General features: G+C 41.9%; 1 protein-coding gene across 2 annotated transcripts in view; it reads left to right on the forward strand.

Annotated features, from left to right (window-relative positions):
• Nucleotides 1–22,395, forward strand: part of dnah1 (dynein, axonemal, heavy chain 1) — a 422,195-nt gene that overhangs the window by 314,682 nt on the left and 85,118 nt on the right. For both annotated transcript variants that reach the window (XM_043708503.2, XM_087994517.1), the window contains 6 exons: nt 666–785; nt 5,110–5,259; nt 7,395–7,555; nt 10,984–11,209; nt 19,378–19,573; nt 21,821–21,972. In XM_043708503.2, coding sequence (XP_043564438.2) covers nt 666–785; nt 5,110–5,259; nt 7,395–7,555; nt 10,984–11,209; nt 19,378–19,573; nt 21,821–21,972 — 1,005 coding nt within the window. The remainder of the gene's footprint in view (nt 1–665; nt 786–5,109; nt 5,260–7,394; nt 7,556–10,983; nt 11,210–19,377; nt 19,574–21,820; nt 21,973–22,395) is intronic.

The raw sequence follows: 22,395 nt of genomic DNA on the forward strand, positions 1-22,395 counted from the left end.
TATGTCGGGATCTACATATATTTTCTGCTACCATATTAGCAATGGGTATTTTGTAATCAAATCGCTTGGAGTATCCGAGAACAGAAAGAAATATGTAAATTGGATAAGTAATCAGCTGGAGATTGGTGTACTCAAGGTGAGGGAAAGTTTTAAGGTTGCATTGAGAGTAGTTTGTTTACAGTAAAGTTTTATTTGTTGAATTTTTGTTTTAGGAGTACGTTGATCGGTGTTTTATCTCCATCCCCTCCTTTTCTACAATTCTTGTTATCTTCTTGTAATGTTGAAGCCTACCCTCAAACTCTGTTTCTTGCTCATATAACAATAGGGACCACAATCTGCATACCAAAATTGCTTTGGTGAGCAAATGCACCTGAAGTCATAAGTGAAGGTAGATATTCAACACTTTGAGCTTGTTAAGCCATCAGTTGGGTTATGGCTGATCTGTACCTCAACTTCAATTTAGTAAAAAATATTTTGTGCTTGAAAATTTCAATTGCCCCAGCATTGATAGTCTTTTGGGGCAGAATTCAAGATTTCCATAACCCTATACATGAAAAGAAAATTGCTTCCAACTTACACTCCTGAATGGCCAAACTTCATTTTAACAATATGCCTTCACGTTCTTGATTTAAGTGCTATTTATTACTATAACTTCTGTTTCACAGATTGCAGGTCTTCCCAAAGATGCATTGTCAGTGGAGAATGGAGTAATCACACAGTATACTCAACGGTGGCCCTTATTTATTGATCCACAAGGTCAAGCAAATAAATGGATAAAAAATTTGGTAGGTGTCAATAATAAAACCATGTGAGAAACCTGATAGAAAACCCTGACTTTTCACACACTGTGGTAAAGAGTAGTTAGCCTGGCATCCATGAAGTGTAATGTATGAAACAAATTACAGTATGATTTGCACCTGAGTTTACTGTGACGTTGGGAGCAGCCCCAGCTGACTATAGATCCTCAGCATTTAAGGGCAATATGCTTGCGGATTTCTGCAATCCATTGAAAATGCTGATGCTCACTGCCTGTTGTATAAATTTAGAATACCGTCTTTTCAAAGTTTGATGTGACTTACTAGTGTCTCAGTTGGTAATGTGTAGTCTTGTGCAAAGTTTAATCTTACAAGTAGGAAGGCACATGATTCAGTTCTTCATCTTTGGCATCCCTGTTGGGTTCCAGTATTGGTTTCATGATCCCTTAACTGAGGAGTAAACAATTCACCAACTGCCCTTCTTTTATTCACAATGTAGCATTCTCTGCTGGAATTTATTTTGAACTAGCCACAATGAACTGCCTGCACTCATAAGTGAAAAATTACAACTTTGCAGATGTACAGTACCAAAGGGAAGGTGATACTTGTGTGACTGAACCCACTTTGGGGCAATACGACCAGGTGCAAATTGAGAAGGATGTATTAGAAAAGTATATCCTATTTATCACCTGTAAAACTAAACTTTTCTATAGCCTGGCAGAATCTGTAGATGTTGAAACAGAGTTATTGTTAAAACATTTTAACTTATGATGAAAAGTCACAGACATTTGAGGAGATTTTATGGAGTTATAAGAGTGGTGGACAGGGTGACTTAATTAGGCAGGAGCTGAAATACCACTTTTCTGATAACATGTTCAAATTTAGAGATTAACTCAGAGGCAAGTTTGTGGAAGGTTGGCCATTTCACTGATCATTGGTGAATTCCTACTTATAGTATACTTGTATTACCATGAATAGTAGAAAGTGATTTTTCACCTTAGAAAATTCCAGACGGCCTCCTTCTTCCAAGATCGCAATTTCCCTTCCCACATGGTCAACAATGCCCTCCAGTGCATCTTCTCCACTTCCCGCACTACTACCCTTGAACCCCGCCCCTCCCAATGCAACAAGGACAGAACCACTACCCCTGGTCCTCACCTTCCACCCCACCAACTTTCACATACATTGCATCATCCTCCGCCTAATACATTCGACACACGTTGCAACCTTGAACATTTCTTCTGCTGCCTTCATCTCCAAGCCCACTTTTTCAATCAAGATTCCTGCCCAACCACCGAGGACCAGTTCTCTCACCTCCAACACACCCCATCCACCTGGATACCCCATGCTGGCCTGTTACCCACAGTTGACCTCTTCATTTCTAACCACCACTGTGACATCGACCACCTCAAACTGTCCACCACTCTCACCCACTCCAACCTCACGCCCTCACAACGTGTCGCCCTCCGCTCCAACTCCAACCTCACTATCATTCCCGCAGGCAAGGGGGGTGCAATGGTAGTTTGATGTATGACCTCTACACCACTGAAGCCAGGCGCCAACTCGCAGACACCTCCTCCTACTGCCCCTCGACAACGACCTCACCTCCCATCACTAAACCATCAACTCCCAGACCATCCACAACCTCATCAACTGAAGGGATCTCCCACCCAGTGCCTCCAGCTTCATAGTCCGTGAACTCCGCACTGCCCGTTTCTACCTCCTACCAAAGATTCCCAAACCCGATTTCCCCGGTCGACCCATTGTCTCAGCCTGCTCCCATCCCACTGAACTAATCTCCCCATACCTTGACAACATCCTGTGCCCCTTAATCCAGGAACTCCCTACCTACCTTCAGGACACCACCCACGCCCTTCACCTCCTCCAAGATTTTCATTCTCCCGGCTCCCAATGCCTCATGTTCACCATTGGCATCCAGTCCCTGTACACATCCTTCTGCCACGACGAAGGCTTCCAAGCCCTCTGTTTCTTCCTCTTACACCGCTCCCAGTATCCTTCCACCAACACCCTCGTCAGCCTGGCTGAACTGCTCCTCCCCCTTAACAACTTCTCCTTCTAATCCTCCCACTTCCTTCAATCCAAAGGGATAGCCATGGACACCTGCATGGGACCCAGCTATCTCTGCTTCTTTGCCGGGTACATGGAACAGTCCATCTTCTGCAGCCCCCCTACCCCCCAACTGTTCCTCCGCTATATTGACTGTATCGGTGCTACCTCATGCTCCCACAAGGTGGTTGAACAGTTTATCAACTTCACCAACACCTTTCACCTGACTTCAAATTTACCTGGACCATCTTGGACACCTCCCTCCCCTTCCTGAACCCTTCCATCTCCATCTCCGGCAACTGACTAACCACGGACATCTACTACAAGCCCATCAACTCCCACAGCTACAAAGGCTACCCTCCTCCCACCTACCTCCTGGAAAAAGGGTGCCATCCTTTTTTCCCAATTCCTCCACCTCTGCTGCATCTGTTCCCAGGATGCCCATTTCCACCTTAGAAAATCCTATATGGGCTCTTTCTTCCAAGATTACATCGAGGACCAGTTCTCTCACCTCCAACACACCCCATCCACCTGGATACCCCATGCTGGCCTGTTACCCACAGTTGACCTCTTCATTTCTAGAAAAAGGAGGAAAACTTCTTCAAGGCAGGCATCCTTGCAAGAGGATTATTCCTGATGAAGGGCTTTTGCCTGAAATGTCGATTTTCCTGCTCCTCGGATGCTGCCTGAACTGCTGTGCTTTTCCAGCACCACTCTAATCTAGAATCTGGTTTCCAGTATCTGCAGTCCTTGTTTTTACCTGGTATTATCATTGGATTATTAATCCAGAGATCAGGTAAAATTCTGGGAACCTGGATTCAAATCCTGCCATTCCAGATAGTGGAATTTGAATTCAATAAGAAAATCTGGAATTAAGAGTCTAATGATGATCATTACTCTGCTGTCAATTGTCAGAAAAACCCATCTGGTTCACTAATATCCTTCATGGAAGGAAATCTATCATCCTTACCTGGTCTGGCCTATATGTGACTCAAACCCACAGCAATGTGGTTGACTCTTAACTGCCTCCTGAGCAATTAGGGATGGGCAATAAATGCTAGCCTAACCAGCCTACATCCATGAATAAATTTAAAAAAGAATGAATTTTTATTTTTGTAGAAAGAGGTTTTAACTCCGCTATCAATTATTCTCAACCAGGAGGTGTGTCAGTATTTTTGTACTTTCATTCAGCTATTCTTTCTAAATAATGAGAATGCATACAGGAATAAAGTGAAACCAATGTAATGTGAAACACTTTCAAGTGAAAGTTAAATTTGAAGAACACCCATGCTGTCAATAAATCTTAAGCTAATAGGAATGGAATTGGGTAGAAAAATTGTGGTGTGATGCAGCCTGTATATTTCTTGTGTATTAACTCAGGAAATCTGACTAGAGAGAAACATTCAAAATAGAGCCGCTACTCATATTGTACATAGGCTAGTCCCAACCCAGCACAGACATTTCTAATTAACCTGTTCAGAGATGTGATGACATCTGAAGCAGGTGGGCTTGACCCTGGGCCTCTGGGTGGAGACAGTACCACTGTGCAACAAGAGGGTCTATAATGCATCACAAGAGGGTTCAATTGATGAGTTATAACTGAGCAGGCCATTGCCTGTTACCAAGGGGACTCATATTCAATGAGTTCCATGAGGAGAATAATTAGTGCTCCCTGTGGCCTTGTAGAGGTTACCACACCTCTTTTCAAGCAATCCCATGCTCCATTTTCTGCTGATGGTGTGTTTCACCACTGAAAAGCTTCCCCTGTTGCATGATTATGTGTCTCCTAAGCACATCTCCAGCATTTTAAATTTAATTTTAACTGAAATCATGTGAAAGCTCACAAAAAGCAAGAGAACAGAAGTGTTCACATCTCTCTTTCCACTTACTAAACTCTGTTTCCCTCACAAATGCTGCCAGATTCAGTGGACATTTCCAGTGTTTTCTGGTATCACATTTCCAGCATCAGCAATATTTGCTTTTGTATACTGATTATACGTACAAATAATCTGGTAGTTGAAAATTCTTAACTTTGCATGACAACATGCAAAATTGAATTCAATGAATTCCTCTTATTGCATTGATTTCCAGGGTCTAATAGCCGCTTAACTATCCTCTGCGAGTGACTAGACAGAGATCTTTAGAGTGTTTGCATGATGTAAGCCTAATCAATATCATGCACGACAATTTTCCACATAGTCATGTGAGGCCAAAATCGTTTGAGAGCAACAGATAGAGCTCCTACTTCTCGACAGTCATAATTTTACTTACCTCTTGTTCACTTTAGGAAAGAGATCAAGGATTAGATATTTTCAAGATAACTGACCGTGATTTCCTGCGAAGTCTGGAGAATGCCATCCGTTTTGGGAAGCCATGTCTGATGGAGAATGTGGGAGAGGAACTGGATCCAGCCCTGGAACCTGTACTATTGAAATTGGTACAAACAAAACAGCAAATACACACTGGTGGAAAAGTCATTTTGTAATGCTGAACTTGAGTGTTGTTGAAAAAAAGGCAGGCTCTCAGAGGATAGTTGGAAAATACAAATTTCAAATAGAGTGATCATTTATACTACATGCAAACATGTGTTGATTGACTAGTCAAGTCTAATTGGTTGAAGTATTGCCATGGAGAATGCATCAGGGAACTAATGTCTTCACACTTTGTTTAATCAGAAAAGGCACGATATCTGATGTGTTCTTTTTACCTGAAAACACAGGCTTATGTGTAAGTCCACCAATGGGCACCCCTTTCTCATGCAACGTAAATTGTTGCTGCTTTTTCAAAGTTAGCATTCTTGCATCTGTCCTGTTGAGTGCAAGACAAAAATCTTCAATTACATGCCTTTTTTTTCAGCATAACTGGAAGTGTTCTGATTGCATGTTCCCGACGCATAAGGTCATACTCACCAAGAACGTATGAGCGGAAAGTCATACACTCCGGCTATTAGTTGTCCATTCATAATGAGTATCACACGCAATCTTTCAGCCTGTACCACCAGCCCATGAGGTCCTATGCTTGGAACTATGCATAAGTGGTCAAAAGACCACAGCTTTAATAAAGATACTCAGTTAATCAATAAAATTAATTTCTATTAATTTCTAGATAGAATGTTTTCTTCGTTTAAATGAGATATTTGTTTTTTAAAGAAAGAAACATCCCATTTCAGAAGGTGCAATGTATATACTCGAGTAATAGTCAATTTCATTTAAGAGGTTTGGCCAAAGGAATCTGACATTTTCCGCATATCCTGTGTAAAAGTCAACCCTAGTTCTTCACAGATAGCAGATCAACATTTATGAGTCATTGTGCTAACCGTCAAGCTCTGCTCCAAGTTTCTAGTCTGCAGGTCATCTCGCTCTACTCTCGGTCTTCCAGTCCATCAGCTGTTGCACTGTGCTCTGGGTTTTATTGTGTTTTATTTCTTTATTTGTTTAGAGATCAATTGGGCTTCTGGTAATGATACAGTATGAATTTTGGTGGGCATGAATTTTATCCAGTCAAAAGTATTATCCATGTAACAGGGTAAAAACAATGACTGCAAATGCTGGAAACCAGATTCTGGATTAGTGGTGCTGAAAGAGCACAGCAGTTCAGGGAGCATCCGAGGAGCAGTAAAATCGACATTTCGGGCAAAAGCCCTTCATCAGAGACCCTGAAGCGTGGAGAGATAAGTGAGAGAAGGGTGGGATGGGGAGAAAGTAGCATAGAGAACAATAGGTGAGTGGGGGAGGGGATAGTCAACCCTATAAATTTAACCTTAAAAAGTTGTCAAAAAATGTGACTATTACTCGAGTATATATAGTATATTATTAAGTATTGCCACAGATTCAATAGACTGCTTGTAGTACAGCGCCAAAGCATATACATTGAGTTTGTAAACCAATGCATTTACACATATTTATTACTTAAATAGAATGCCCCACTTTGTTTTCCAAACTGAGATGGAACTGTTGTCTCCTAAGAGCTGCACAGTCATGCAGCTGTACAACACACAAAAGTTTGCATGTAAGCCATGCATATTTTAGCCCCTCAAGTTTAGTCATATGCAGCCAGCAAAAAAAACAAGATCTGTGGAGTGCATGTAAATGAATTGGCCACACATAACTAAACAGAATCAAAAAAGATGGTATCTGATCAATAAATGTGGAATCTATGAAGCTCATTTTTATAGCTGGGTGAAACTGGCTGAAATTGTTCAACTATTTTAGAAACTGTCCAGATTTGACTTACATTGTCATATTAATATTGTTTTAATTTTATGGAGTCACATTCAAACAAAGGAAACATGCAGCAGACATCTAATCTCCCATTCCTTCACTGGAAGTTGCGAAAATGGCTTAGTTGCATCCTCAGAGGCAGTACAATTTTGTACTAACTACATCTATTGAGTGTATACACAGTTATATTCTTTCACCACCATTTTTAATGTTGTACGGGATACCTTTGGTATATTTGTTGAAATTAATGTAAACTAAAACTTAAAATTAAACAGGGCAAACATTTGAGCAGAGACTTATGTGTAGGATGTTTGGTCCAAGGCTCATCAATGCTTTTTCTTCTGCTTTTCAGACCTACAAACAGCAGGGCAGTACTGTCATAAAGCTGGGAGATTCTATCATTCCTTATCATGATGACTTTAAAATGTACATCACCACCAAGCTACCAAATCCTCACTACACTCCTGAGATATCAACTCGGGTGACTCTCATTAACTTCACACTTTCTCCAAGGTGAATAACTTGGTGTTTGTTATATTGATGATACTGCTGCTCTTCGATGCATTTAAAACATCATTGTAACTTCAGCTGCCAGACAGGAAAAGGAAAATGATTCCTCCATGCCACATGCACAGATTCTTCAGGAACTTATTGTGTTTCCTTTGTCAGCGATCATCTTTTCTAAACCATCGGCTCTCAGACAGTCCACTGGTCACACCCTCCTGCCTTCTAGTCTCTCTTAGGATTTATGGACTTTTAGGAGTCAAAAATTGGTTAGGGATGGTCAGCATGGTTGTGTGCAAGGGAAATCATGTCTCACAAACTTGATTGAGTTTTTTGAGGAAGTTACCCAAAGGATAAGACCATAAGACCACTAGACATAGGAGTGGAAGTAAGGCCATTCGGCCCATTGAGTCCACTCCGCCATTTAATCATGGCTGATGGGCATTTCAACTCCACTTACCCGCATTCTCCCCGTAGCCCTTAATTCCTTGTGACATCAAGAATTTATCAATCTCTGCCTTGAAGACATTTAACGTCCCGGCCTCCACTGCACTCCGCGGCAATGAAATCCAAATAAACACCACTCTCTGGCTGAAGAAATGTCTCCGCATTTCTGTTCTGAATTGACCCCCTCTAATTCTAAGGCTGTGCCCACGGGTCCTAGTCTCCTCGCCTAACGGAAACAATTTCTTAGCGTCCACCCTTTCCAAGCCATGTATTATCTTGTAAGTTTATATTAGATCTCCCCTTAACCTTCTAAACTCCAATGAGTACAATTCCAGGATCCTCAGCCGTTCCTCATATGTTAGACCTACCATTCCAGGGATCATCCGTGTGAATCTCCGCTGGACACGCTCCAGTGCCAGTATGTCCTCCTGAGGTGTGGGGCCCAAAACTGGACACAGTACTCCAAATGGGGCCTAACCAGAGCTTTATAAAGTCTCAGTAGCACATCGCTGCTTTTATATTCCAACCCTCTTGAGATAAATGACAACATTGCATTCACTTTCTTAATCATGGATTCAACCTGCATGTTTACCTTTAGAGAATCCTCGACTAGCACTCCCAGATCCCTTTGTACTTTGGCTTTATGAATTTTCTCACCGTTTAGAAAGTAGTCCATGCTTGTATTCTTTTTTCCAAATTGCAAGACCTCGCATTTGCTCACATTGAACTTCATCAGCCATTTCCTGGACCACTCTCCCAAACTGAGTAGATCCTTCTGCAGCCTCCCCACTTCCTCAGTTACTACCTGCCTATACACCTATCTTCGTATCATCAGCAAACTTCGCTAGAATGCCCCCAGTCCCTTCATCCAAATCATTAATATATAACGTGAACAGCTGGGGCCCCAACACTGAACAGGAGGAAAGGGCTTATGCCCGAAACGTCGATTCTCCTGTTCCCTGGATGCTGCCTGACCTGCTGCGCTTTTCCAGCAACACATTTTCAGCCCCAACACTGAACCCTGTGGGACACCGCTTGTCACCGGATTGATGATGGCAGATCTGTAGATGTTGTTTATTTGGATTTTCGTAAAGCCTTTGACAAGATTTAGCATGGTAGACTAATTAGTAAAGTTAAGTCACATCGGATTCACGGTGAGCTTGCCAATTGGATATATAATTGACTTAACGGCAAGAGACAGAGTGTGATGGTGGAGGGCTGCTCTTCGAACTGGAGGACTGTCACCAGCAGTGTTCCACAGAAATAACTTCTGGGTTATATTTTGGTTGTCATTTGTATAAATGATTTGGATGAGAATATAGATGGCATGGTTGGTAAGTTTGCAGATGACGGCAAAATTGGTGGCATAGTAGACAATGAAGAAGGTTTTCTAAGATTACAAAGGGATCCTGATCAAATGGGTTAATGAGCTGAAAAATGGCAGTTGGAGTTCAATCTGGATAAATGCAAAGTATTGCATTTTGCTACAACAGTTAATGGTATGGCCTTGGGTAGTTTTGTAGAACAAAGGGACCTAGGGGTGCAGATACATAATTCTTTGATATTTATGTCACATATAGACAAGGTGGTTGAAAAGGAATTTGGCATACTTGCCTTCTTTGAATATAGGAGTTGGGAACTCATGTTTAGGTTGTACAGGACATTGGTGAGGCGTCTTCTGGAATACTGTATCCAGTTCTGGTTGCCCAATTCTCAGAAGAATATAATCAAGCGAGAGAGGGTTCCGAAGAAATTTATCAGGATGATGCTGGGTATGGAAGGTTTGAGTTATAAAGAAAGGCTAGATAGGCTGGGATTTGTTTCATTGGAGCATAGGAGGTTGAGAGGCAAACTTATAGACGTTTATAAAATAATGAGAGGTATAGATAGAGTTAATGGTAATTGTCTTTTCCTTAGGATGGAGGATTTCAGGACCAGGGGACACATTTTTAAGGTGAGATGAAAAAGATTGAAAAAAGGCATGAGAGACAATTTTTTTACACAGAGGGTGGTTCACATGTGAAATGAACTTGCTGAGGAAGTGGTGAATGCAGATACAATAACAATGTTAAAAGACATTTGGCTAAGTACATGAATAGGAAAGGTTTAGAGGGATTTTGGGCCGAGAGCAGGCAGGTTGCGCTAGTTTAGTTTGGGATTGTGTTCAGCATGGACTGGTTGCACAAGAGGGTTTGTTTTTGAGCTGTATGACTCTATGGCTCCCTGACCCCCTTACACTCCCTGCTGCTATTTATTCCATTCTGTCTTGCTCAAGTAGTTTTGAGTATGGGATAGGATGCATCAAGTTATGAGTACTGCTACATGCTGTGATATTGGCTCGAATTTTACTAGTACATCATAGGTCCCACCAGTAAGGACCGTGGAAATGATCTTTGAGCAGCAAACAACTAAGAGCCGCCACTGCAACTGTTGTTCAATTAACAAATGTCGCTTTCCTTTCCAAGCTGCTGCCGAACCAGAGACTGCAAGGAAGTGACTGCCCATTTTGGGGTACCCTCCAAGGGCTAGTAATAAAACTTTTGCATACTATCAATTTAAGAATATTCTGACTTTCAACTGTTAATCTAATTTGTAGAATTCATGGGGAACACTCATTCTGTTCCTTTCCTGCCTTTGTAGAAAGCAGACCTGGATATTGCATTTCTCACATCAGTGATAAATTTTCTTGTTTCTGTATACTGGTGTACAAATTTGAATTCTGTCTTTCAGCCCCTTTAAGCATAAAGTGGATATAAAAAATTCAGTTACCATGCTTTGATTTGGTCAGTTTGCTTGTTTTTATGACATAGCGAAATTAGGATTAAAGTAATATGTCAAAAATCAAAATAATTATGTTCCTGATTCTGTCTCCTAATGTGAAAAGAAAATGTAGAACCTTACTAGATTTTAAAAATACAATAAGAGTAATCACAATTAGAAAATCACTGGATTTTATTATGGAATTTCTAAAATGTATCTTAACATCACAGCGGTCTGGAAGACCAACTCCTGGGTCGTGTGGTAGCACAAGAACGTCCAGATCTGGAAGATGCCAAAAATCAGTTGATCGTCAGTAATGCAAAAATGAGGAATGAACTGAAAGAGATAGAGGATCAGATACTCATGCGCCTGAGCACCTCTGAGGGCAATCCTGTGGACGATGTGGAATTAATTAAAGTGCTAGAGGCATCTAAAGTTAAAGCAGGGGAAATCAAGGTTAGTATCAGTATTTCAATCTGGTTAGTAGTAAACATTTCAGCAGCTCTCAAATGCAATATGAGAAACATTAAAGTTTCTACACACAGACATACTAATATGTGGTACACAGTTATGGTGTAGTGCACAATATAACACATACATGAGTCACACAAAAGGAACACACAGATGCAACAGTAGACTTCTAAGATGCTATAATGGGTCTTCCATGTTGATACTAAAATTCATTTATGTCTGTTCAGAATCAAATCCAGTACTTTTAGAATTCCAACACTGAAAATATTTCCCAAACTGGGCAGCATGGTGGCTCAGTGGTTAGCACTGCTGCTTCACAGCACCAGGGACCTGGGTTTGATTCCACCCTTGGGTGATTGTCTATCTGCAGTTTGCATATTCTCCCTGTGTCTGCCTGTGTAGGTTTCCTCCTGAAGTCCAAAGGTATGCAGGTTAGGTGAAGTAGCCATACGAATTTGCCCATAGTATCCAGGGATGTTCGGGCTGGGTGGATTAGCTATGGGAAATGCAGGGTTACAGGGACAGGGTAGGGGGTGAGTCTAGGTGGAATGTTCTGCAGAGGGTTGGTGTGAACTTGGTGGGCTGAATCCACACTTTAGGGATTCTATGATTATAAGTTTGGATCCAAGTTGCTCTGAATGTGGATAGGTTGAACTGAAGCAAAATTCATAAATTCAGTTCACAACACTGATTGAAATACAGTGTTACAAATCAAAGGATGAAGATATGTATGAAAGGGTACCAATATGAATGTAAAAGCGGAAATATGATTGGAAGGACAGAGGTATGAATGGAAAGGTGAAATAATGATGAAAGTGCAGTGATATTAATGGAAGGATGATGATATTGATAGAGTGGTGATATCAATGTTAGTGCAGTGATACTAATTAAAGAATAGTGATAGCAATAAGTGCACAATGATACTAATTAAAAGATATTGATATTAGTAAAAGTAATATATTTATGCTTTTTGCAATTTTATAACAGTTTTATGGGATGCGGGCATTGCTGGTTAGGTCAGCATTTGTTGCCCATCATTAATTGCCTTTTAGAAGATGGAGCCACCTTTCTGAACTGTTGCAGGCAATCTAATGCAAATGCACTCACAGTGCTGCTGGGAAGGTAGTTTCAGGATTATGATCCCGCATTAGGGAGCGAACAGCAATATAGTTCCATGTTAGGATGATGTGTAATTTGGAGAGAACTTGCAGGTAGAGATGTTCCAATACACAAGCTCGCCTTGTCCCTCTAGGTGGTAGAAGTCTTAGGTTTGGGAGGTGCTGCAAAGCATCTTGTAGATAATGCACACTACTGCCAAAGTGTATCTTTAAAAGAAGGAATAAATGTTAAAGTTAGTAGATAGATTTTTGATCACGAGAGCTGCTTTGGTATCAAATGTCTTGAGTGTTGTTGGAGCTGCACTCATCCAGGCAATGGAGAGTATTCCATCCTCTTCTGATTTGTGGATTGCAGGTGGTGGAACAGGCTTTGGGGAGTCAGGTAATTAGTTACATGCCATTTAGTTCCCAGTCTCCAACATGCTCTTGTAGCCACACTATGGTAGTTCAGGCCTATTTTGGACTGGTAACACCAGGATGTTGATAGTGGGTTTTTCAATGATGGTGATGCCATTGAATGTCAGGATGAGATGGTTGGTTCTCTCTTGTTGGAGATGGTCTTTTGGCACTTATGTAGCCCAAATGTTACTTGCCACATTAGTCCAAGTCTGGATGTTCTCTTCTGGCAACAAATTGGCACAGACTGCTTTACAATCTGATGGGTTGCAGGTGACATAAAACATTGCACAATCATCAGTGAAAATCACCACATCTGACCTTATGATGGAGGGAAGTCATTGATGAAAAAACCCAAAGATGCTTGTGTAGTGACTGTAACGAGGTTAGCGAGGTGGATCTCATAATATATCAGCTCCCTGATTGAGGCTATTAATCTGGACACATCAGGGAGCCCTGGTTGACAAATGAGAACAAAAGTGTCAGAGATCCTGTTCATTCAGAGAGCTGGCTCTACGGGAGCTGGAGCAGTGTCAAGGACTCCCAACATGTAACCAAAGAGTGACTCGGTGACTGGATACCAGCCTTTGTGGAGCTATTCCAAAGACATTACTCTGAGAAATGCCTGCACCAATATGAATGGACTCTGAGATGATTGGCTTCCAACAGTCTCAAACATCTTCCTTTCTGCAGTATATGATTTCAACCATTGGAGGGATTTCTTCCAATTCCATTGGTTTCAATTTTGCAACACTTGATCTTCCATGTCAAAAGCAGTCACCTCTCACTTTGCTTCTTGGATTCAGCTCTTTTGTCCCTGTTTGTATGAAGACTGTAATGAGGTCAAGAGATGAGTATCATAGGCAAAACCCAAAATGAGCATTAATAAGCAGGTTATTGCTTTGTACACACCACTTGATAATTAATGCGAAGGAGATATCTTAAGGATCTTGTTGACAGCAGTGGAAGAAGATGTGGCATTAGAGATACATTGAACATTCTGACCACCACTTCTAAACAGTGTATACGATCACTGGCCATCTCGCATCTGCACGCATCCATAAAATCCGAGTGACTGTGACTGTACCTTTGCAGCATCATGAAGGCAACTGTGGCTGTAAACTCCACATTAGATATCTGCTCCACATTTGTTGGACATTATGTTGGTCCTGGGCTTCCAAATGCATGTATTTTTCATGTGGCTGCTCTTAGTGCCACAGAGGCATAACAGCTTCGGTGACTGGATCCACTGAGAATGGTTCCAATCAGCCTCCATGGGCAATATCAGAAACAAAACAGCTTCTCAGTAATGTGGTCATTTAACAGTCTCAGTGCACACAAATAACATTTGAACAGTGTCCTCCAAACACTGGGACATGGAGACTACCAAAAAGGCCAATGGAATATTTCTATATGGACCTTACACATCATTGCCTGGAATTAGATATATGTTGTTGAAGCTGTTTACATACAGTAGAAAATTGTAATTGTGGTACCAAACATGAAAACCTTTCACCCAACCCACATTAACTAAGAAAGGCAGCAGTGAATTTAGAATAGAATAGAAGATCCTTTATTATCACATTTTCTCCACTACAGAACAGTGAAAAAGTTTTACAATGGCTACTTTTAATGGCACCATCTTAGGTATAAGTTTTACAGAGTAAAAAAGTGTTGTTACATAGTCAAAAAAAGAATATAAATTAGCATGAAACAGTGGAATAGTCCAGAATGATAATAAATGACCATCAATACTTAAGTTCCAGTTCCAGTCCATGCCTGCAGGCCCCAGAGCAAGAGGCTACACTGTCTCCATGTGCGGCCTCGATCCAGGATTCACTGCCATTCCAGGAATCGGTCTTTGGCTTTGCTGCCACCGCGGGACTCAATCCTCACTCGCTCTGCTGCGGGAGTTGGCCCACACTCGTTCTGCAGCGAGACACAATCTGCTTGCTCCATTCCGTCGCAGGACATGGCCCACTCGGTCCACTTCGCCCCAGGAAATGGCCCGCTCGGTCCATTCCGCCATGGGACAGCCCGCTCAGTCTGTTCCACTGTGGGGCATGACCCGCTCTGTCTGTTCTGCCACGGGACCATAGCCCGCATGGTCTACTCTACCGCGGGACATAGCCCGCTTGCTCTTCTCCAGGACTCGGCCTCCACCTGCTCTGCTGTGAGACCCAGCCCACACTCATTACGCTGTGGGACCCAGCCTGCTCTCTCTGCTCTGCCATGGGACTCAGCCCACTCTTTCCATTCCTCAACTCCACTCTGCAGGTGGGCCGGTTCCCACTGGAGAGAAAGCGCAGATTTGAGTCCCATGGCAGCACGGAGCAAGCGGGCTGTGTTCCATTGCGGAATGGAGCGAGCAGGTTATGTCATGCCGCACAGGGAGCATAGGCCAGGTCCTGCAGCAAAGTGAGCATGAGCTGAGTCCCGCCGTGGCAGCAAAGTGAATGGGCGATTCCCAGAGCAGCAGCAGAACAAATCCTGCATGGAGGCTGGCATATGGAGGCAGCATAGCTGCATATTCTGGGGCCTGTAGCTACGGACTGGGATTGGAACCTAACTACTGATGATCACTTATTATCATGCTGGTCTTTTCTACTGTTTCATGTTAATTTTTTTTTCACTTTGTAAGAAAAATGTTTTTTTGTTCTAAGATATGTGCCTAGATACTTCTACTGTACCTAAGATGGCGCCATTAAAGGCAGCCATTTTCAAAACTTTTCACTCAACTCCTGTACTTCTATTTTATGGTCTAAGGCATGCAGGAAAATCTTTATAAATCACCTGACATTATTGGTGCTTCACAACAATTAGTAGAATTGATTTGTACTGTTGATTGTAAGGCTCCAGATTGCTTGTGGCCAGGACTTTTAGACCACATGGTATGTCAGAGCATGAGATCCATATAAGAATGATGTGATGTCTCTCACCTATTCTTTGTGAGTGTCTGTTTAATGGTGTTGCAGTCAAAGGTCTTCTCTTGCCCACAAGTAGAGCCTGCACCCTCAGAGAAAGAAAAACACACTCCCAGGGACAAGAAGTAAACGCTGGTACAACCAGTGACGCCCACATTCCATGAGTAATAAAAATAACTCTACACACTCAGCCCTGCTGTTAATTATTTTTCAGTTTGCTTGTGCACTTACGATTTGTTTGAAGATGGAAGGAAACACAGATAGTGCTTCACAGGATAATTAGCAGGCTCAGCTGCTCCATCTAGTTGACCCCCTGCCACCAAAACGTCTACCCTGTCCTCTCTGTCAATCTTCTTGATTTTGATCTTCCCATGTTAGCTCCAAACTTTTTTTTAATTAACTGTGATTTATCTCCTCAATTTGTCCCTGCCCCAGACATAGTTTAATGATGCCAAACATATTGATGCACCATTCTCCCAAAGAACCTAGGGCAGTGACCATCAATGAAACTCAATCCCGCTCACAAAAGTACTCTTTGCAGTTTCTTCTGTATTATCTCCTACTGTTATATGTTGAATTGCATCCGCCCACTTCATAACTATTATCCCCTTTGCAATCCAGCACACTCTCTCCAATCCACACAATTGATTGAGCCAGCATCCCCACCACAGAACTGGCATCTAAGCACCTTCCTTGACTTTTAGTGAACAGGGGTTATGTCCCCTCCGATGCCCTTACCCATCTACTCAGAAAGCCAGCCCCAACTGACGAGAGACCAGATCCTAGCTAACCTCTGTGCAACTCCCAGACTGTAATAATATGGACCATCTAACTCTTATTGGCCCAAATACACAAATTACTGCGTTCAAGTCTCTAGATTGATTTTGGATAGTGAACTGAATTAAGATGCACCCCACCAACTCCCCATCCCCCGACTTGACTGAGGACTCCTACCTTTAGACTTTGAGATACAGATCATTCTGCTATAACACACATTTCGTCAATGTGAATTCGCTGCAAAATGATTAACGAAATGGGGATGCTGTTTCTAAACAGCGAACGTTTTAAAACGGCTGTTGGCTGTAATGTGATTACATCACCAACATTTTGACTGCTGTTTCCAAAGTGCAATTTTTCCATAACACAGGGTTGCACAAGAATGCAACTATCGCATTATAGAAGAACTGACTGTAGGGCCATATGATTGAAGCACAGTCAGTCAGTGTGTTTGCCACACAAGCTGCTGGCATATGCTGCAGCTGTGATATTGACATAGCATCAAAGCACAACAATATATCCATCCTCTTAACTGACCACTGCTGGGTAAACATAATAGGCAGTCTGGCTTTGTGTCCACACCAAAAGACAAGGCAAAACAAAATTGCTGTGAACATGTAAGTTCTGAATGAATTGATCTTGATTTGATTTATTACTGTCACATGTATCCCAGGATAAAAAAATGTCTTCCATGCTTTGCAGGCAGAATATGAGGGGCAAAGTGTAAAAAGGCATCGCAAAGATGCTGTGAGCATCCAAATAGACACAAAGTGATTGAATGCTAATAAAGAAAGCTAAGAGCTCTGAGGTGTACCCAGCTCCAATCCATGAGATGAATGTCTTTCTATGTATACAAAGTGGCCTAGCAGCAGCAGGAACAGGAGCAGCAGCATTATAATGCAAGATGTTGGTGCACTCCAAAGTACAGTATTGGACTATCTGTATTTGAAGGGGCTTTGATATGTACCATGATGATGTGGTGAAGCTGCTACATGTCTGATGCCAACCTTTGAGGGCAGGGGTGCAGGATATTTCCTATGGAGCATACTCAGAGATATTGGAACCAACTAGAGTCATAAACATACAGCACAGAAACAGATCCTTCAGTCCAACTCGTCTATGCTGACCAAACTTTCCAAACTAAACTAGGAGAAAGTGAAGCTAAACTAGCCCTATTTGTCTCAGTTTGGCCCATATCCCTCTAAATTTTTCTTCTTCATGTACCTGTACAAATGTCTTTTAAATGTTGTAACTTACATGCATCTACCACTTCCTCTGACAGGTTATTCCACATATGAACAGTCCTCTGCATGAAAACGTTGTCCCTCGGGTCCATTATAAATCTTTCTCCTCTCACCATAAAAATATGTCCTCTAGTTTTGAACTTACCCACCCTAGGGAAAAGATCTTTGAGGCATTTGGATAGGTATATGAATAGGAAGGGTTTGGAGGGATATGGGCCGGGTGCCGGCAGGTGGGACTAGATTGGGTTGGGATATCTGGTTGGCATGGACGTGTTGGACCGAAGTGTCTATTTCCATGCTGTACATCTCTATGACTCTATTCACCATATCTATGCCCCTCATGATTTTATGAACCTCTTTAAGGTCACCCTTCAACCTCCTATGCTCGAGTGAAAAATGGCCTAAACTAACCAGCCTTTCCTTGTATCTCAAACCTTCTAGTCTCAGTAACATCCTTGTAAATCTTTTCTGCACTATTTCCAATTTAATAATATCCTTCCTATAGCAGGGCAACCAGAACTACACAGTACTCCAAATGTGACCTCACCAACATCCTGTACAAATGCAACATGGTGTCCCAATTCCTATACTCAGTGGTCTGAGCACTGAAATCAAGTATGCCAAATGCCTTCTATACCATCCTGTCTACATAAGATGCAACTTTCAAAGAAAGGTTCATCATGATATTAATCGATATACCATGATAATGATGAAGAAACTAGCCAAATGAAGGACAGAAGAGCAAGATATGAGTTGGAGCTGCCGAGTACCCACTCTGACTTTCATGTCAGGAATTGTCATTATCTAGTTTCTGTCCACCGTGTTTGCAAAGAGCTAACTCCATATAAATGAGGTGAGATTATGTACTAATAAGATGCAAATGCGTGTAGTTAAACCTCTCATGCTAACGAGTGAGATTCCTGTCTTACCATTTTTACCTGTCTTTCCTTGGGTGGAAAATTTGATTTTCTTTTGATAAGGACAACTCAGTTATATTCCGAGGATTGCTGAAATATTAATGGAAGAACATTAATACAAATGCACTGTGTCAAAACCATTATTATTTATCAAACCACTATCACTTCTCAAAATATTTCATGAAAGTTTTGTTGGATTATGGAAAACACAGTGATATGCTTTTTCTCCTCCAGGTATCTTAGTTGTATTGAATGAAGTCTCATCAACTGAGCCTCTTGGTATCCCAGGATTTCCGAACTGGAATTCCTTCTCTCCCTCATTTGTTCCCTTTCTACTACATAAATTGGAATTAACATTCTTCATTTAACTTAGCTCTCCACTTACTGTTTTAAAGCTTGATGTTTGATTAACCAGGTTACTTTGTTTCCCAATTTGCTTTTTAAAAGAGGGACCATTTTCAACGGCTTACCATCCCTTCTTTAAGGAAGGGAAAGTGAGCTTTTTGCTGTTTATGATTGCTCTTGCACATCTGTTGCTCTTGGGAGTAACAGATTTAGACTGGCTGTGATGCTCTAAACACTTAATAAGCTCTGGTTCACAACAGACTTTTGACCACCTGGGCAAGGTAACACAGAGAGAAATTGTTAATGAAGAAAATTGGCAAAAAAAAAAATTTACAGGTTCTAAGCCTGTGCAGTACAAAGCACGTGGATAATATAACATGCGCCTCATCAACTTCTTCTGCTATGCTGAATATGTAATTAATCTTTCCACAGATAAAAGTGACAATAGCAGAACAAACGGAAAAAGATATTGATATCACTCGGCTGCAGTATGTTCCTGTTGCTGTCCGTACACAGATCCTGTTTTTTTGTGTGTCCGATTTGTCCAATGTGGATCCCATGTACCAGTATTCTTTGGAATGGTTCCTCAGCATCTTCATGTCAGGCATTGCAAATTCTGAGCGAGCAGGTATACCAATCACAACATGCTATTTTACGTTTGCACATATATCAAGTTAACTGAATAACTCAGTTATTTACATCTATTCCTTCAGCTGATTGCTTAAGGACAATGTTGCAAGTGAGGAATGTATCATGTATCATACGTGTGCCTTCGTTCAATAGAATGTGATTCCTCAGTCAGTGAATCCCCACTCTGAGTCATGTTGCAAACCAGACAGTTCTACATGGTGGAGAAAGTGAAGACTGCAGATGCTGGAGATCAGAACTGAAAATGTGTTGCTGGAAAAGCGCAGCAGGTCAGGCAGCATCCAAGGAACAGGAGAATCGACGTTTCGGGCATAAGCCCTTCTTCAGGAATGAGGAAAGTCTGCCCAGCAGGCTAAGATAAAAGATAGGGAGGACGGACTTGGGGGTGGGGCATTGGAAATGCGATAGGTGGAAGGAGGTCAAGGTGAGGGTGATAGGCCGGAGTGGGGTGGGGGCGGACAGGTCAGGAAGAAGAATGCAGGTTAGGAAGATGGTGCTGAGTTCGAGGGATTTGACTGAGACAAGGTGGGGGGAGGGGAAATGAGGAAACTGGAGAAATCTGAGTTCATCCCTTGTGGTTGGAGGGTTCCTAGGCGGAAGATGATGTGCTCTTCCTCCAACCGTCGTGTTGCTATGGTCTGGCGATGGAGGAGTCCAAGAACGTGCATGTCCTTGGTGGAGTGGGAGGGGGATTTGAAGTTTTGAGCCACGTGGTGGTTGGGTTGGTTGGTCTGGGTCCCAGAGGTGTACTTGCGGAACAGTTCAGAGAACACCTCTGGGACACCCGGACCAACCAACCCAAACCACCCCGTGGCTCAACACATCAACTCCCCCTCCCACTCCACCAAGGACATGCAGGTCCTTGGACTCCTCCATTGTCAGACCATAGCAACACGACAGTTGGAGGAAGAGCGCCTCATTTTCCGCCTAGGAACCCTCCAACCACAAGGGATGAACTCCGATTTCTCCAGTTTCCTCATTTCCCCTCCCCCCACCTTGTCTCAGTCAAATCCCTCGAACTCAGCACCGCCTTCCTAACCTGCAATCTTCTTCCTGACCTCTCCGCCCCCACCCCACTCCGGCCTATCACCCTCACCTTGACCTCCTTCCACCTATCGCATTTCCAACGCCCCTCCCCCAAGTCCCTCCTCCCTACCTTTTATCTTAGCCTGCTGGGCAGACTTTCCTCATTCCTGAAGAAGGGCTTATGCCCGAAACGTCGATTCTCCTGTTCCTTGGATGCTGCCTGACCTGCTGCTCTTTTCCAGCAACACATTTTCAGTTCTACATGGTGACAGATCTGCTTTCATGTGGTCATAGGCAGAGATTTAGTTGTAGATTTCCTGTCCACATTCTTGCTGAAGTTTGAAGTATCTAGACGATTCTGAAAATGAGAAATAAAAATTAATTAAAGAAAATTCAAAATTAGAGTCAAATAACATCCACCCATCAATAAATGTATTTATTATAACAAATATATTTATGTTTTTTTTATAAATATGAGTTGTAAAATTCTATATAAATCTTGTGGAGAAAGAGTTATAACGTTTTGTCAGTTTTAAATACTGCACACCCCACCTATTTATGGCAGGAAGTTATATGTTGCAAAAACTACCTAACGTCAATCAGTAAATGGTAGGATTAGCTCCTGGGCCTTTGCTTATAGGAGGGAGCACAATCAGTGTGGAAGGGGAGATTGTAAGCCCTGTTGTGAGACAGAGAGCATTCACATTCTTTTTGGCCCCACCAGAAAAGCTGTTATTTAGATTTACTGTCCCAAACAGTCTTGAGCTGTGTTTCCCTGAGAGAAACTCATTATTGCTTCATGCTCTAGCCACTCAATAAAAATTCTTACCAGGTCTCATATGCCATTGGGACTTGTCAATATATGTACAAGAAAGAGAACATGGTTGGCTTTGAATAGGTGTCCTTGTTGCTTTCTTAGGAAAGTAGAGGAAAATCAAAACTGGCGGCTTCAGTTTGGAGAACTTGAGCAATTTTGACTGCATACATGTTTCTCACCAGCTGTATGTAACTGCTTCCCTGTAAGTAAAATTTATCTACATGATCCTTAATTGCACAGAGCTAAAGAAAAATAAATATTCATGACCTTTAAAAAAGGCAGATAGAAAACAGGATAGAAAAATTTGCACATTAACATTGTCCTTAAACAATATTAGATTGAGTTGCTTGTGACTTATACACAACTGTTTATTTTGTCCCTCAGATACTGTGGAGAAACGGATCAAACTTATCAATAATTACTTCACCTACAGTCTATTTCTCAGCGTCTGCAGAAGCCTCTTTGAGAAGCATAAGCTGATGTTTGCTTTCCTGGTGTGCGTGAGAATCATGATGAATGATAACAAGATTGACATGGTCAGTAACATATGCATAAAGTTCTCTTGCCAAGTCATAGAAGTTTCAGCCAAATAGTTGGGTTTTTGATTCCCTGTTTATTTGCTTGTTCCACCATTGGTTCCCGATCACATATTTCAAGTGTAATCTTATTTCTAGAGTCTTATGATCTAATTTCCTATGAAGTTAATAAGAAATCTATTCTTGATCCCCTCCTGATTCTCATCAACATGCTGTCAGGTTTCACATGTGCATTGATGTCACCTTAGCAGACCTCATTTAATTTTTCCTCTCTTGCTCTGATTTGTCATAATGCTCATCACCATCGAGTATTTGATGAGCAGAAATTTTCTCAAACTAAGCACTAAAGCCACTTGACCTCACCACAAACTCCATTCCCCATCTGGTGACACTATTCCCCTCCTAGGTCACTGCATGAAGCTG

The sequence above is a fragment of the Chiloscyllium plagiosum genome, unplaced genomic scaffold (assembly GCF_037043375.1).
Source record: "Chiloscyllium plagiosum isolate Xiang-an unplaced genomic scaffold, Cpla_swu_hap1 HiC_scaffold_14, whole genome shotgun sequence".
NCBI classification, from domain to species: Eukaryota; Metazoa; Chordata; class Chondrichthyes; order Orectolobiformes; family Hemiscylliidae; genus Chiloscyllium; species Chiloscyllium plagiosum.